Source organism: Tenrec ecaudatus, chromosome 18 (assembly GCF_050624435.1).
Source record: "Tenrec ecaudatus isolate mTenEca1 chromosome 18, mTenEca1.hap1, whole genome shotgun sequence".
NCBI classification, from domain to species: domain Eukaryota; kingdom Metazoa; phylum Chordata; class Mammalia; order Afrosoricida; family Tenrecidae; genus Tenrec; species Tenrec ecaudatus.
The window spans coordinates 57,950,911-57,967,788 of NC_134547.1; the positions used below are offsets into that span (position 1 = coordinate 57,950,911).

The 16,878-nt window shown below is 38.9% G+C and overlaps 1 protein-coding gene across 7 annotated transcripts in view; it reads left to right on the plus strand.

Moving 5' to 3' along the window:
• The window catches only part of CBFB (core-binding factor subunit beta), a 51,017-nt gene that overhangs the window by 19,969 nt on the left and 14,170 nt on the right, over positions 1-16,878 (plus strand). For 3 of the 7 annotated variants that reach the window (XM_075537711.1, XM_075537710.1, XM_075537709.1), the window contains exons 4-5: positions 10,549-10,665; positions 15,443-15,569. In XM_075537711.1, the coding sequence (XP_075393826.1) occupies positions 10,549-10,665; positions 15,443-15,569 (244 nt within the window). The remainder of the gene's footprint in view (positions 1-10,548; positions 10,666-15,442; positions 15,570-16,878) is intronic. The other 4 variants (XM_075537706.1, XM_075537708.1, XM_075537707.1 and 1 more) reach the window with 3 other exon arrangements.

Consider the following 16,878-nt stretch of genomic DNA (forward strand, 5'->3'; position numbering starts at 1 on the left):
ATCAGGTTAGTGGTTTTTTGCATATATTGTGTATTTCAGATCCTCAGTAGAGTTTTCAACTAATGATTGTGGACATATTTATTCCATGATCTAAATTTACAAGCTAAAGTTGTGAAAAACAAGATTTTATAAACTGGAGGGAAAATGAACTTTATAGTACTACTACTTAGTTATTGTTTTCCTGAGGAAATCGAATATAGGATCTTGTGTTAATATGTTGGCTTCAAAAGGAGAGGCTAAATTTTCTGAATGGTTTTATCATTTCAATTGATAGTCAAGTGACGTTATAGTACATGTCAATAAGTAGTGAGTATGTCATCAGAATAGGTACTATTTAAAAGTTTAAGTTGTGGGTTTTAAAACAAACACCTTACCCTTCATTGAATTTCATGAGAATTAAATTGCAAGCCAAAATTTAAACAGCATTTGATGCCATGAATTGGTAAGTGGGGATAGAACCTTGTTTTAAATGGCCTTCTCCAAAGATCTATGACTCTGCTTCTTCTGGAATCTCTTGCTTACTTGACTGCAGGATCTTTGTCCCAAAATAAATTCTGCGTCTGGTTATATGCCATCCACAATTTGGCAGGGTTTCCAGGACTCGATGTTTAGCTTTGAGAAGTCTTCTTCAAGCTCAACAAGTTCCCTCGCCATTTAGATAGCACAGTCACTCCAAAGAAAAGAGACCTGTGGAAAAGTTGGGAATGTGATTCACCCAAGGGAAATGGAGACAGCCGTACAAGTAGCTATGTTAGCTCTGTATTTTAAGTATTTCAGTTCAACTAAAATATAAAGTATATTTTTGGTACTTAGTGACGGTTTAGTATATCAAAATATATTGTCTATCCAGTTTACTTGGGTATGCTTCAAGCGTTGTGTAATGGTTTAAGAATTGGATCATACAATTAGTGCTAGAAACCTTATAGTCATTCAGTTCAGTGATAGGCTTACTATGTTGTAAAAGAAATTATTTCAGCGAATTATTTTTAAGTTGACCAACTTCATGAATAAATAGTTTGGGTGGTTTTTTGTTTATTTATTTATTTTTGTTTTTAGTTCAAGGTCTGCTTCTTGACCTTTAGGAGTGTTTTCTGGTAGAGTCTGATGGGGTGCCACACCCTGGCCCCAAAGTCTATTTTTGCTACTCCCTTGCTCTGCTCTCTTGCTGTTCTGGTTGCATGCCCTTAATGTTTTCCTTGGTGTGGTGGGGTCAGATTAGATGCAGTTCCCACACTGTGTCTCTAGTGTTGTCCCCTGTAGGGTATGGGTCAGTGAGGGATGTCATGTCTTGTAGTGGGACAGGCCATATGGCCCTCTCTGTGCATTGGTTGCTCTGAGCAGGGATATCGTCCTCAAGGCTTTGTGGGCCACGATGTGCTCTACTCTCTCTTCCTCCACCTTCATTTGCTCCCATGTGCTCTGATCAGACATGTCCCTCTCCCTGAGCTGTAGCTTCAGTGCTGTCTTCTGAAATAAATTCTTCGTGGGGAAGGGGCGGCTGTCCACGTATTTGGGATTGGAACCAGCCCCTCAGACTTCTCTACTAGTTCCCTGATTCATGCGATGTGTTGCATTCACATCTTGGAGCACCGGGTAGTTTTTGTTCTTAATACAACTTTTCAGTTGGTTTATTTCCTGTATCTTTCTATAAGAGATGTATTGTTTTATTTTGCAAAACCATACAGGGAGCACAGACTTAATTGTGAATAAAAGGCTGTAATATCATGTCTAAGATGAAAGCTCCTGGGAGAAGATAAGCTGAACAGACTCTCAAGTGTCATATCTGGCTTCAGCTTCCCTGAGAATCTTGGCGAGCCCCCTCTGGGCAGAGTCGCAAGTGAGTCATGGGACTCCTGGGGCCCACACTGGAGTTTGGGTCTGGGCAGTGTGGAGCTGAGGCTGGGAATATGATCAGAGGAACTGATCTGCTTTGTAAGTGCCTGGTTTCAACACGTACCTTGGCCAGCCTACCTGTCTCAGGAGTAGGTCAGTGCAGATCACCTGTATGAAGTGAGGTGAGTGTCCTTAAGCTGGTCCAGCCACAGAGCACAGAGGGCAAAGTAGGAATGCCTGTGTCTTAAAATGTCCATTGATTGCCTGTGCACTGCTCTCATAGTGGGTTCTCCCTCCTTTCTGTCTATAGTAGATTTCTCCTGTTTTTTAGATTACATGCCTTTCTCTTGGTTTATAGTCTTCATGTTTTGGAAAAAGACCACCTAAGAGCTAAATTTTTTTGAGTACTTGCATGTTTGAAAATGTCTTTTAACTGCATTGAAAGTTTGACTGGATTCTGTTGGGGAGTGTTTTCTTTTAAGAAGACCTTGTTTCTTTGTCTAACTGTTTTCAGTGTTGCTATTGAGAATCTCTATCCATTCTGATTCTTGATCTATTGTTTGCAATCAGTCTCAACCACCTCTCCTACCCCCCTTGCACACATGTTTGTTCACTCTTCCTTGTTTCCATATTTTAGTGTTGTAGCTGGTGACACAGTAATACAAGGACAATTAGTTGTTAGCCAAAAAGTCATTGGCTTAAACCCACTCAATAATTCTGGGGCATAAAAACATGGTAGTCTACTTCTATAAAGAGCACAGCCTAAAAGCCTTGTGGCGCAGTTCCATTCTATCACATGGGATCGGCAATGAGTCGAACTTGACTGAACAGCATCTAACAACAGCATTAGATCCATACTCACTGTGCAAGGTACGTTGCGGACCTTTTCAACGTGATGTTTTATATCATTCCATCCTTTTCATGTTCCTCTTTTTGAAATTCGTATTATTTGGATATTGGATGTCCAGGACTGGTTTTTTTTTAATCATTTTATTGGGGGCTTGTACAACTCTTATCACAATCCATACATACATCCATGTGTCAAACACATTTGTACATTCGTTACCATCATCATTCTCAAAACATTTGCTTTCTCCTTGAGCCCTTGGTATCAGCTCCTCATTTTTCCCCTCCCTTCCCTCAAGAACCCTAAATAATTTATAAATTATTATTATTTTGTCAGGACTGTTTTTTTTTTCCAGCTTTTTTTGTTTTTACTGTTTTTTTACTTTCTCGTTGTCTTTTTGGTCTACCTTCTCAAAAACTTCCTCTACTTTATCTTCAAATCCTCCTAGTTGTACTTTCTACTCTTGATATATTTGATTTCTTAGTTCTTTCTTTGTTTTACAAATGTTCCTTTTTGAAAGCACCCTATTCTTGTTTCCAGGGTGCAGTATTGTTATCTAGAGATATCGCTGATAGCTTTTCCCCCCTGCACACCCTCAGAGGAAATAAACAGCAACGGAACGGAAGCATAAAAGAACTTTGGATTGGCTTTTTAGGGGAAGAAAAATACAATGAAAAATTATAGAGCATGTTAGTGACACATTCATAGGTTTTCTTGATCTGTTGGGGGGGAAAGAAGTCTCATTTATTCCTGACTAAAGCCTTCAATTAGATGTGTATATATGTGCATACCAGCACACAGTCTAATAAAGTGCCAACTACACTCAGCAGTTACCCATGTTATGATTTCTCTATTGAACTGTTTGAAGTAGATTGGTAAAGTATACACTAAGAAGAAGCTATTTTTACCCTTCCATGCAGCCCAATTATGATTCAGCGGCAAATGAGATTGAATGACTGTAGTGATTATCTGGCTGTGCATGTATAAATGGAGCGGCACATGGCCAAGGGAAGGATGAGTCACAAGTCAGTCTCTTCTGAAAGAATCTGTTAAATAGACCCAGAAATAACTATCACCAAAGGACAGGGTATGGACTTCTTTAATGGAGTATCTTGATGTCCTGAGTACCCACCACCATCCTAAGATGACTGCTTGCCTCCTGCTTCAATGGCCTGTGGGTGGGAACAGCTGTGCCTTGCCTGGGGAAGTAGTTTCTTTCCCTTGGAGAGTAATTATGATGGGGAAACATTAGTGGAAAGTGGATATGGGAGCACTCAGTTTCTGTCATGGTTTTTCTGTGTGTTTCCTGTGTTTTGTGTCCACTGACTGACCTCATTTTCACCAGCCCCTATGAAGAAGGTAAGTTTTAACCCTGACTTTCTATGTGAGAAATGTGAGGCCTAGCAAATAAATGTAAAGAAACACTGATGAACCCAGAATTGAAACCCAAGTTCTATCAGATTCCACATTTTCTTTCTTCACATTCTGCCTTAAGGCAGAGCATTGTGATCATTCTTTTTCTTTGCTATTTTCCATAAGTTAGTTTAGATATTTTCTTTTTACGACAAGTATACCTATTGAAGAAAAATTAGAAATGCACAGTAGGAAAACTCTTATCTCTACCACCCAGAGGGAGCTGGGGGCAGTGCTGGTTCAATGGGAGAATGCTCAGCTTTCATGTGGGAACCCAGCCTCAATTGCTGGCGAATACATCTCACGTGCAGCCATTAGTCGGCAAATGGAAGCTTGTGTGTGGCTGTGATGCTGAGCAGGTTTCAGAGACTCAGCCCTGGAAAACTCTATGGACCATGGTGGTCCAGTCCATCACTGAGCCTACGGAAGGCACAGTACCAGGTGATGTTTCATTCTCTTGTACCTGGGGTTGCTAACAGCAGTTACCACCCAGCGTTAACAGCTCCGGACAACTTTGTGAGTATCTTCCGAGCCCCTTGTGTGTGCATATGTGTATACACAAATACCAATGTTCAAACCAGTTACCACTGTTTTTTGACTCTTGGCAATGCTGCGCGTAGAGCTGGGGTTTTAGTGGCTCTAGTTTGGCAGTCATGCATCACCAGACCTGCATGCTGCTGATTAGTAGCTGAAGATAGACTGTGCCACCAGGGCCTGACCCTACTTAGAAGTCCCGTGAACATTCCAGTGCAAGTCTTTCTGTCGGCACATGTGTGGCTTCCCTAAGTCAGAGAAGTAGAATGAACACATAGTGTGACAAGTGGATGTTTAACTTCAAAAGAAGCCACCAAACTGTTTCTAAATAGTTGTCCCATTTTCTGTCCCCATCAGCAGGGTAGTTCACTAGCATTTTTTCATCCCCCCCTCCCAAACATAAGTCCCATACTGCCTTCCCTTGTCCTGGTAACCATTAGTAATTTTTATATCTGTACATTGCTTGAGAGGAACCCTCGTGGTATAGTGGCTATGTGGTGGACTTCAATCTGCAAGGTCTCTTTGGGAGAAAGGACAGGGCTTTCTACTCTTATAAACGGTTTCTGTCTCAGAAACTCACAGGGGCAGTTATACCCTGTGTAAAGGGTTGCTATGAGTCTGCATCAACTACCCTGTTTCCCCGAAAATAAGACAGTGTCTTATATTAATTTTTGCTCCCAAAGATGCACTAGGTCTTATTTTCAGGGGATGTCTTATTTTTCCATGAAGAAGAATACGGTACACATTTATTTTATTGTTTTATTAAAAGAGACCTCGCACTTCCTGTCTGCTCCTGCTGCACTGGGGCCAACAGTGAGCTGCATGGTGGCTTCCGCCACTATGGTCCAGAGTTATGGTATCTTCGGAAGAGGGCTTATATTTAAGCAAGAGGCAAAACTGTAAGTAGGTATTATTTTCGGGGGATGTCTTACTTTCGGGAAAACAGGGTAGATGACAGTATGTGAGTGCATTGCTTATTCAAGTATTTCAGATAGAAGTGGGAATCATCCAGTAAGTATCCTTTTGTATCTGACTAACTTTACTCAGCATGGTTATTTTCAAAGTGCATTCTTCTTGTAGCATGTTTCAGAACTTCATGTCCCTTTATGGCTGAATAATATTCCATTGTATGGAGTTACCAGTGGTGGTTCTCCATTCATTTCTTGATGGGCACTTGAGTTTTACCACAGTCATATGGTGGACACATACCTGTTTGAGTTCCTGCTTTCAGTTTTCTTGGACAGGTGCCTAGAAGTGGAATCACTGAGTCATGGTAATTCTAGGTTCAACCTTTTGAGGAACTGCCAAACACAGTGGCTTTAACATTTTACATTCCCACCTGCAATGGACCAGTGTAGGAATTCAGTACACCTGCACTGACATTTATTATTTTCCTAGCAGCCATCCTGGTGGATATAAAGTGGTATCTAGTTGTATTCTATTACTAGTGTGTTAATAGAATTGTGTGACCCTAACTATTATCTAATTGCAGAACATTTTCATCAGCCCAGAGAGAAATCCCATACCCATTAGCTCCCCATTCCTTCCTCCCCCAGCCTCTGGCAACCACAAATCTACTTTCTGTCTCTGGATGTAGCCATGCTGGGCATTTCATACAAAGAAATCTTCCTGTGAGGCATTTTTTTCTGGCTCTTTCACATAATGTCGTGTTTCCCAGGTTGATCCATGTTACAGGAGGCATCAATACTTGATTCGTTTTTGTAAAACCAAACCCACCATTGCATCAAAACCCAGCTCTTAGCCTCCCTGTAGGACCGTGGAAAGTCTCCACTGTTGTAAGTCTTGACCGGAGTGTAGCTAGCCTCATCTTTTCCTGAAGGGCCAGTGCCGGCTGGTGTGTTTGAGCCCTCACCTGGAGTTAGTAGCCCACACATAACCCACAGTGCCCCGGGCTCCTCTTCAGAGCTTGTGATGCTCCACTGCAGGAGAATAGCACCTTAAAAATGTCCTTTAGTTTATTTATTCATTATTACTGTACTTGAGCTAGAACTGAAAAGCTTTAAGGTATTTACCGTACAATCTAGAATGAGTATAGCGTGACAAGGAGTAGTATTTAGAGCTTGAGGTGATTGGGTTAAACTACCTTATTTCTCAAAGAATACAAAATGTGAAACCAGTCACTTTAATGCCGTCAAGTCAGATATTTAAAAGGATACGTAAACTATTTTGTGTGTGATTAGCTGAATCTGTAAGTTAAAAGCAAGAATCTCTTGTATAAAATATTTTATTATTTTATTTTATATTTTATTATTCTAGGACAGTGGATTTAATCCCTACACTAGGTCATATTGTAATAACTTTTCTATAAGCCATCATCATCTGTGGGAAATGTGTTTGTGTTTAAATGACATTATTGAATTAAATTACAAAATGTCAAACTGATTAATTTTCTTTTCTTTGTAATTTGAGGTTTGGTCTTTATAAATTCATGAAAGCTCCAAACATTTACTTTGAAGATCTACACATAAAACTATGTTTACTCAAATATGAAAATCTAAATAAATCACCAGGATCAAATAAGTATAATTTTAAATTATGATTCTAGACACTAGATTTGATTCAGAACTATAGCCACTTTCTGAAGCCATTTAGGAATTTCCCTGAACAGATCAGTGGTTTCCTTTGTCATAGAGGACATTTTAAAAGCAGGAATAAATGGACTTTTTAAATTTTGTAATTTATAAAGAAAATATTTCTGACTATGGAAGATAATTAGGATGAATAAATAGACTTAGAGAGTATTGAATCCTCCGTTCTAAACAGTATAAACCATGGATGAAGAACTTTAAAAATATGATTAAAGAGGTTTATAGTTGACTGGTTCTGAGAAGAGTTCTCTCATGACTAATAAGAACATTTAAAATACTCGGTTACTTTCATAGGTGAAATGTACCTCCCACTGCATGCTTCCCTCTCCCTGTTAGAAGGCGGGGGTGGGGTGGGGTGGTGGTGGTGTTAAATCTTTATTAGAAGACGTGGTGATTAAAGTTAGAATGATTGGTGAGACGTATTGAGGAGGAGGGCCTGTTTTTAGGTGTTTACTACAAGGTAGTCCTCAGACACTTTGGTGGAGTTTGAAATTTGCCCTGTGGGTGGGAGCAGCAGTTATCAGAACAGAAGGAAGTGTGGTTAAACGGCTCAGCTGTCACTGGGGGCTATTGCCATTGGCCCAAATGGAAGGGGAAGTGGAGCCCTAAGTTTGTCTCTTTCTCTGATACAAGTAGACCTAGTTTACATGGTGGTGCTCAGTAGGGGAGGTGAGCGCTAAACATCTGTACAAAGACCACTTGCACATCATTGTTTTGCAAGTGACTCAGGAGTAATTTTTCTAGCCTGTTTGTAATTATTAGCAATGGATTTTTCGTAACATCTCTAAAAACTAGGAATTCCCATGGTTCACTGTTAAAGATACAGCTAAATTGAGAATAACAATGCTTCCAGCTTTTTCCTCAAAATGAGAATCTACTTTGTCAATTTTATTTAATTATAAAAAACAACAAATGCAAGTGGAGAGCAAATGCCTTGAGAATGATTGGGGCAGGGAATGTATGGATGTGCTTTATACAATTGATGTATGTATATGTATGGATTGTGGTAAGAGTTGTATGAGTCCCTAATAAAATGTAAAAGAAGAAAAGAGAAAAAAATGATTAGGGCAAAGACTGTACAGATGTGCTTTATACAATTGATGTATGTATATATATGAACTGTGAAAAGAATTGTATGAGCCCCAATAAATTGTCAAAATTAATTAAAATAAATAAATAAATAAAAGGGAAAAAACCAACAAATGCAAATTAGTACCTCACAAAGTACTGGGTTTATGCATAGAAAGTATAGTTTGTGCAGGTGAAAGAACTTCCTTTTAAAAAGTGTATTATGCCTCAACATGGTGTGAAAATGCATCCAAGTCCTGCTTCCTCTGCATTTTGAAAGCCATGTTCACAGCAGTAAATGATAAAAATCTAGGCTCACTTTTATGAGCTGCCCAAATTAAATGAATGGAAAACACTTAAAATAATGGTATTTTAAAGAAGTGATTGTTAGAACTGACTGAATTGTACATGTAGAAACTTGGTTTGGTGTATGTTTTGCTCTCTGCAGTCTCAAACTTTTTTTTTTTTTTCAGTCACGGGTGCCTAGAATGCAAGAGTATAGGAGCTGCAATACCTTTCTCTCTGTGATCCTCACTGGTTTACAGGGAGGACTCCTGTACCTTTTCTTAAGTACCCAGACTTGCTCTTGAGAACACACTGATTTTGGAGCCTATATGTGAGTTAATTTGATATAGCGCAATATGAAAATGACCAGAACCTGGCGATCATAGGTAAAGGGACTTTGGCTGAAGGGCCATTTATTGACTTGACATTGTTAAAGAAAACTACTTATTTTTTTGCAGAAGAAAGTTAAAGACATCTCTGAAACGGGTTGTTTTTTTTTTTTTAAGTCCAAAACACAAGGATGGAAGCATTTCCTGATAAAACGGGAGGATTACAAAATGAGAGAAAATGTTTGTTTCAGCCCCTTAGAAGCTCCTTGAGACACCTACTCGGGTGCTCTTCTGAATTCCGTGCATGAAGAATAAACCCAAACCTCTTGCCTTCCAGTCAGAGTAGAGCCACCCACATGAGTTTCAAAGGCTATAAATCTTTACCAACGTGGATTGCCACGACATGGTCTCAGAGTGCCTGGTGGGTTCAAACTGCCAACCTTTGGATGGCATCCAAATGCTTTAACTTATTTGCTACTTGGACTCCTTAAAACAAGTGGAGCCTGTTTTCATTTGTCAGTGATTTGAGCTAGTTTTCTAACCCGCAACAGATGGAGGAATTGGATGTAGTAGGGGGATGCTTGGCTAATTTTCTCACTCAAGTGTAATGTAGAGATTAAATTGTCCTAATTTCATATTTATAAAAGTATTTTACAATTTCAAGAGTATGTTTTTGAATTAATTAGATTTAGAGTTACAGTAGCTGTTTCTACACATTTGGTGTGATCTTAAAACTATTTTTTAAAGATTGAAGTAACTTGAATTAAATTACATATAAAAGGTGGCAATACTTTAGCTTGAAATGACTTTGGAAACCTGAGCATAAACCATATGTCATCTAATGTGACATGACATGTGGATTATATTAGTAAAGATTCTTTGGTTAAAAAGCAGTAGAAGTAAGTTCTGGCTAGCTTAAGTTTAAAAAAAAAATGTTTAAAACCGCATTATTGTGACACTGGGAGGTAGCTTAGAAAACTGAAGGGCCGTGTGGAGAACCTGGCCCTTGGTGGCTCTGGGGGACTCAAGCAGAGCGACGCAATGCAGGTAAGTGGACTTCGGACACTTTCCATCTATCCTGCCCAAGATTAAAAAAAAGTCAGAGTGAAGTGTCTCAGCTTCAGCTAGAACAGCAGTTCTCAACCTGTGAGTCACGACTCCTTTTTTGGTCAAACAATCCTTTCACAGGGGTTACCCAATTCATAACTGTAGCAAAATTACAGTTATGAAGTAGTAACGAAAATAATTTTTATGGGAGGAAAACAAATAATTTTATGGTTGGGGGGTCACCATAACATGAACTGTATTAAGGAGTCGTGGCATTAAGAAGGTTTAGAACCACTGAGCTAGAAGAACGATGGCAACTTCAAGAATCCCCTACCGTTTTTACACATCCTACAAATGTTTTTACAGCCTTTAAAAATGAATCTGCAATAATTATGACTAAAATTCTCACTGGCCAGATAATAGAATAACATGTGGTCAGATGTTATAGTTTATGTACTTTGTTATAATTCTTAATTTTATAGTAAATCCATCTTGTTTAAAAAGCACCTCAGAGTCTACATGTGTAAGTTCAATCCCGTGATTGGGTTTTCCCTTGGTTTTCACCCTCCTTTCTGTGCCTTAGGTGTATTTGAAGGCGCCCATGATTCTGAATGGAGTTTGTGTTATCTGGAAAGGCTGGATTGACCTACAGAGACTGGATGGTATGGGCTGCCTGGAGTTCGATGAAGAGCGAGCCCAGGTAGGGCAACTGTAGGCGCTATTAGCTCCTAATCATCCCTTGTCTGGAGACCCATTTTTCCCAGTCTTGAAGAGTAAGTATAGAAAGTATTACGCTTAAGTGGTATTGAGGAATCTGAAGATATTGAGACCCACATTCTGCTCTTGATTTGAGAAGTTTTTGCTGTGGTAATTCTAAATTCTATGGGTTTACCCCTCTGTTGACTTTAAGACCTCAACTTCAGAAAATTGCCCCGTTTCATATTTACTCTTAATCTTTAGAACACTGATAGAAGAGAGAAAACACAATTCAAAATAAAATGTAGGCACAGGACTGTGGGAATGACTGATCTTCTCAAAAAGCAGTGACAAACTTAGCAAAAATATTTTTTAAATAACCCCTAAGGAGCTCTGGAAATTAATGAAAGGTCATTATTTCCACTCCTTGAAGCATTAATTCAAGAAAAGCTTTTTTTTTTTTTTTCAAGAAAAGCTATTGATTCTCACAACAGTGAGAACATTTTAGTCAAGATCTACTTCCCACCCCTCTCCCCAGCTCTCTATGACCCACGTTCTAATCCAAGCAGGTAGGGCAAGCTGCTGCTCTATCAAAGAAAGCTATTTTAGAGTAGAGCATTAAAAATCTATGCCTGGGAATAGTGTCAAACAACAGAGGCTTCATTGTCAAAAAATCTGGAAAGCTAATGTTGCAATCAATCACATTGGCCACTAGCCAGACATTTACAAAGTGATCCGGGGAAAGAGAGTGGGCCTGCTAAGAGAACTGCTTAGCCATCATCCTCCAGAGGCTCTGAGGCACTGCTGCTCAAGGGATCTAAAGCCCGTCTCGTGGGTGTGATAATGGATCATTTTGTGAAGTATGACTTTCACCCCTCTTTAATGGAGATTTTCTTTTGCTGATGAGCTTAGGGGGTGAGCCAGCAAGCAGGGCCCTTTTTGTATCCCAACACATCTTCATTTCTTTCTTTTAATTAAAACACATGCAGAAGTAACTAGTAAATGAACCCAAGACAGATTTCTTGCAAATTCACTTGTTTCATTCATAGTTAGTTACCTAAGTCATGCTGTAGTATAATTTGGTATGTAAGTAGAATGAGCATACTATAAAAAATATATAAACAGACATTCCTGACAGTGAGAAGGGTGTTTAAAATCATCATTTAAAAATTTTATTGACCCACAAATTGGTTTTATTTTACAGCTGGAGTTAAAACATTTCAAAAGTAGATGTTTTATTTAAAAAATGAAATAGTATATCTGTGTACACTTAAATAAAATTAAAATGTATGCCTTTATGTTGATCTGAACATTAAAATGTAATATCCATTTATGTTTCTTAAAAGTTTCTTATCCATATTTGTAGCTAGTCTTTTTCTGATATTTTTCTGAAAGCTGTACAAATACTTTTCTTCTTCTAGTTGGTCTTTTCATTTCCCATAGAAGTTCTGATAGTCCTCCTTAGAAGACTATAATTAGTAATAGTTAATAACTTGGAACTGTTGGTACCTCCCCTTGACTCTCTGGCAGACTATATAAAAACGTAAGAAGATGCCTTCTCACAGATGCTGAGGTTCCTATTGTCTCAAAAACAAAGGTGGTAAATGCAGGAGAGTCATCACTCCATTGTTACAAATTACAGAAATATTTTCACAGATGTTATCTTTTTTGCCTTGGTTCAGTGTATCTTCCTTTGAAAAATATTCTGTATTGTAAAATAAGACCTATCAAATTCTCCCGATATAAAATTGTTCAGAATATTTTGCCAAATGTAGTTGCAGAATTACAGCTCTCTAAGAAAGGCCTAAGACTTAAGGGTTGAGGGAGGAAGATACATAAGTATTTGCAGATGTGTGCTTAGAAAATCCAAAAGAATCTGTTCACAAGGCCTTTGAATATAATTCAGTATCAGTACCCCAACCCTTGTGTGTCTACCCATTATTGGAATTATAGCAGATTTTCTATTTTGAAATTACCTGGTATAACTGGTCTCCCTTAGCTGTTTGTAGGGTTTTTGTGTTACTGGAGCCAACATATAAACAGCTTTGCTCTTAGTACTTTTACAAAAATGTGAGACCAATTAATTTAGAAGTCATTTATTTAAATGAAAGATTAGATTCTACAGAATTGTCTGTTAAATGTACCATTTGCAGCTGCACATGTTAAATTGTTGCCTTTGAATTAGATGATTATGCTGTTTCAGCAGATTTATTCCCTTGGATTTTCGTGAAATCATTGATGACACGCTGGTTTCCACAGAGAATGGAAAATGTCTGTTTTTTTCTACAGATTATATGTTCAACTTTTTACATAAATTAAATTTTTATTCATTAAATACACGTTCCCATTTTTATAGTTCATGGCTACAGAAAGGGCTTCTGAAATAATGGTATCATACCATAATATATATATAATGTGTAGCTATATTTGTAACAAGCCTACATATACCGCAGAACCTACAGTGCCTGCTCCTAGGCCATCTTCACCGCCATTGCTGTGCTAGAGCTCAGTATTGCAGCCACGGTGCCAACCTGTCTATCTTGTTGAGGGTCATCTTGTTTGTTGACCTTGTACTCTACCAAGCATAATGCCCTCTTCTGTAACTGAGACTTACTAGTTATTCGTAGAATACATGAAAAAGTAAATAGATGAATGTACAGGACAGAAGTGAAAGAAAAATCCTGTCATCTGGAAATGTGTCCTAGCCAATTCCAGACTACATAAATACATTTGAGAGCAGCAGCCTTTTGCAGCTGTGGCTGGTTTCTCGAGTGCATTTGGAGAATAGATGTGTGTAATGATATCAGATGTGTAAATTTCATATGTCCATGAATATTTGTAAAATAATGTATATTGAGTAATATAATTATTGAATGCTGTCTGCTCACATGCTTTTTATGTATTTTCATTTAATCTTTACAGTTGTCTTGTGAGGTAAGTATTGGGCTAATATATTAATTTTGTTGGGAAACCTTACCCCAACCCACCTTTTAGCCCTGATCTTGCCCCTTCATTCAGACTTCTCATAATGCAGAGAAAATTTAAAAGGAGCATGATTTTGAGTCCCTCGAGGATACCCCACACTGTCATTTTAATATGACAGAAGTGCCAAATTCTGTGGGGGAGGGTTAAAGAGATGGAAGGACCTCCTTTATACCGTCTAGACCACCAATCCTTAACCTGTGGGCTGCGACCCCTTTGGGGGTCGAACGACCCTTTCACAGGGCTCGCCTGATTCATAACAGTAGCAAAATTACAGTGATGAAGTAGCAACGAAAATAATTTTATGGTTGGGGGGGGTCACCACCACATGAGGAACCTGTATTAAAGGGTTGCGGCATTGAGAACCACTGCTCTAGACCCAGATGGAGGGCATGTCATGAAACAATTGTTCCGTATTTTGATAATTTTGTTTCATTAAGGTTTCTATGATTTTTGTAGCAATACTTTGTTTACTTAACCCTCATATGATCCAAAATCTTATATCTCCAAACATTGCATCAGAGAGTTTGGGGTATTGTTTTAGATCTTCAAGTTTCTTCTGTGTTATCAAAAGACCCAGTATTGTGAAATGTGTAATTACAAAGTTGAGTATCACTGCTGTCGGCAGTGAAAGGACTCTTAAACGAGATAGTGTGGTGGCCCATGATGCTTTAGAACAGGTGGGCGGCAGGGGTGACAGAATGGAAGACCATTGCAGTCATGCAGGTGAGAAAAGCTCTGAGGTGTCAGAGCCAGGAGAACGTATGCAGGAATGAAGAGGAGACTGCAGTTCTCCAAAATACTTAGGGCAAGCGGGTAGGACTTAGTGGTTTATTGGCCCGGATTCAAAGGGAAGAACAGACTCAAAAATGACTTCAAGAGCAGTGGTGCCACCCCCAGAATGTACTGAAGGGAAGAATTGACATGAAATTGCAAGTGGCGGTGTTGGACATGTTTAGTTTGCAGTGTCTGGGTTTCCTTTCTGTGCAGTTTGTTAGCCTTTCATTGGGACATGACTAGGATACATTTTGTTATATGTAACGTGGTTTTTGTTTGTCTTTCTAATTTCTCTTGTGTATTTGCTAGTTTTTAGCATTTGATCAATTCTGTTCGTCTTTATATTATTAGTTCAGACTTTAGTGTCATGATTAGCAAGTACCTCTCCTATCTCAAATCATAGACTATTTGCTAGACTTGGTGGTGGCGGTATTTGTTTGTTTCCTGCCTTATGCTTCTGATTTAAATACTGGCTTGATCTAAATTTACTTTTGATGACTGGGAGGAGGTAAGGCTCTACCTTCACTTTTTCCTTTTTTAGTTTATTCCCTCCTGTACCTCAATACTATTGCCTACACTAAGTGTCCATTATTTTTTAAAGGTCAGATGAACAAAGAGCTGCAGGACAGTAGGAGCACCGTTTTCTCTGTGTGTCTTTAGGGAGCTCCCTCCCTGGTGGCACAGTGCTCACCGACAAGCAGCCCCTCGCAGAAAGATGTCAACGCAGGAGACCCCAGGGCTCAGTTCTGCTTTCACTGTACAGGGTCACTATGAATCAGAATCGACTCACTTACCCTCCTATTTAGCAAGGAAAATGGAAGCACCTTTGAACGTTAGTATGTAGTTGGGCATGGTTACTGCTTCCAGTGTTCTAACAAAATAAGAAAATCGTGGATTTTCTTCTAAAAAGAACCTCTTGACAATTTTTTAAATGTGGATTCTTATCTCCTTAAAAAAATCAAACATTCCATTAGACAGTGACTGTCAGAATGACATCTCCATGTCCTGTATCCCTGTGACAGCAGGAGGATACACTAGCACAACAGGCCTTTGAAGAGGCTCGGAGGAGAACCCGAGAGTTTGAGGATAGAGACCGGTCTCATCGGGAGGAAATGGAGGTGAGAGTTTCACAGCTGCTGGCAGTAACTGGTTAGTACTTTCCCCAAAACTCTCAGGCTATGTTTGTGATGTGTGTGTGTGTGCGATGTTTTTTTTTTTAAACATGTGACTGTGATTTTGTTTTTCACTTTTAAAAAGGCATGTTTTATGTTTATTTCAATGTTTTTTGTTATAAACTCTTAATTTTAAAACTACGTAACTAAATATTCATTAATTAATTTACTCTGGCAAGCTTTATTTGTCTTGACTTATTGGTCTAGTAACTTAACTCTTTTATTTTAATGGTTATGTTTCATACTATTGTAAAAATGACCTTTTATCAGAATGTTTTTGGTTATTTTTTAACATTATTGAAACTTTGGGGAAATGGTAATGCATTTCATTTGTCTGTGAATATGTCTTGGTTTTGTAAAAGTACAGGTTTTTTGGCTATTAACTTACTCTCTTTTTTTTTAATCATTTTATTGGGGGCTTGTACAATTCTTTTTTTTTAACAATTTATTAGGGGCTCATACAACTCTTATCACAGTTCATACATATACATACATCAATTGTATAAAGCACATCCATACATTCCCTGCCCCAATCATTCTCAAAGCATTTGCTCTCCACTTAAGCCCCTTTGCATCAGGTCCTCTTTTTTTTTTCCCCTCCCTTCCCTCTCCCCCCTCCCTCATGTGCCCTTGGTAATTTATACATCGTTATTTTGTCATATCTTGCCCTATCCGGAGTCTCCCTTCCTCCCCTTCCCTGCCGTCCCTCTCCCAGGGAGGAGGTCACATGTGGATCCTTGTAATCAGTTCCCCCTTTCCAACCCACTCACCCTCCACTCTCCCAGCATCGCCCCTCACACCCTTGGTTCTGAAGGTATCATCCACCCTGGATTCCCTGTGCCTCCAGCCCTCATATGTACCAGTGTACAGCCTCTGCCCAACTTAATCTTTCTACTGAAGGAAAATTTGGTGTTTTTTTAACTACTAAAAAATTGGAATTAACAATGACTTTTAAAAATAATCTTTTTATTGTGAAGTAAAATACAGATACAGAAATCTACATAATAGGAGTATATAGTTAAATGAATTATTGTAAGGTTAACCCATAAAAATGCCTTCCAGGTCGGAATGGAGATCCAAAACCCATCTGTAGATAATTGGACATCCCCTCACAGAAGGGTCACAGGAAGGGATGAGCCAGCCAGGGTGCAGTAATAGCTTTTACCTTACAAATCTTCCTAGACCAGAGCATGTACACTGGTACTGATAAGAGCTCTCAGCAGATAGGATCTAGAACAGATAAACCCCTCAGGACCAATGATGGGAGTAGGGATACCATGAGGGTA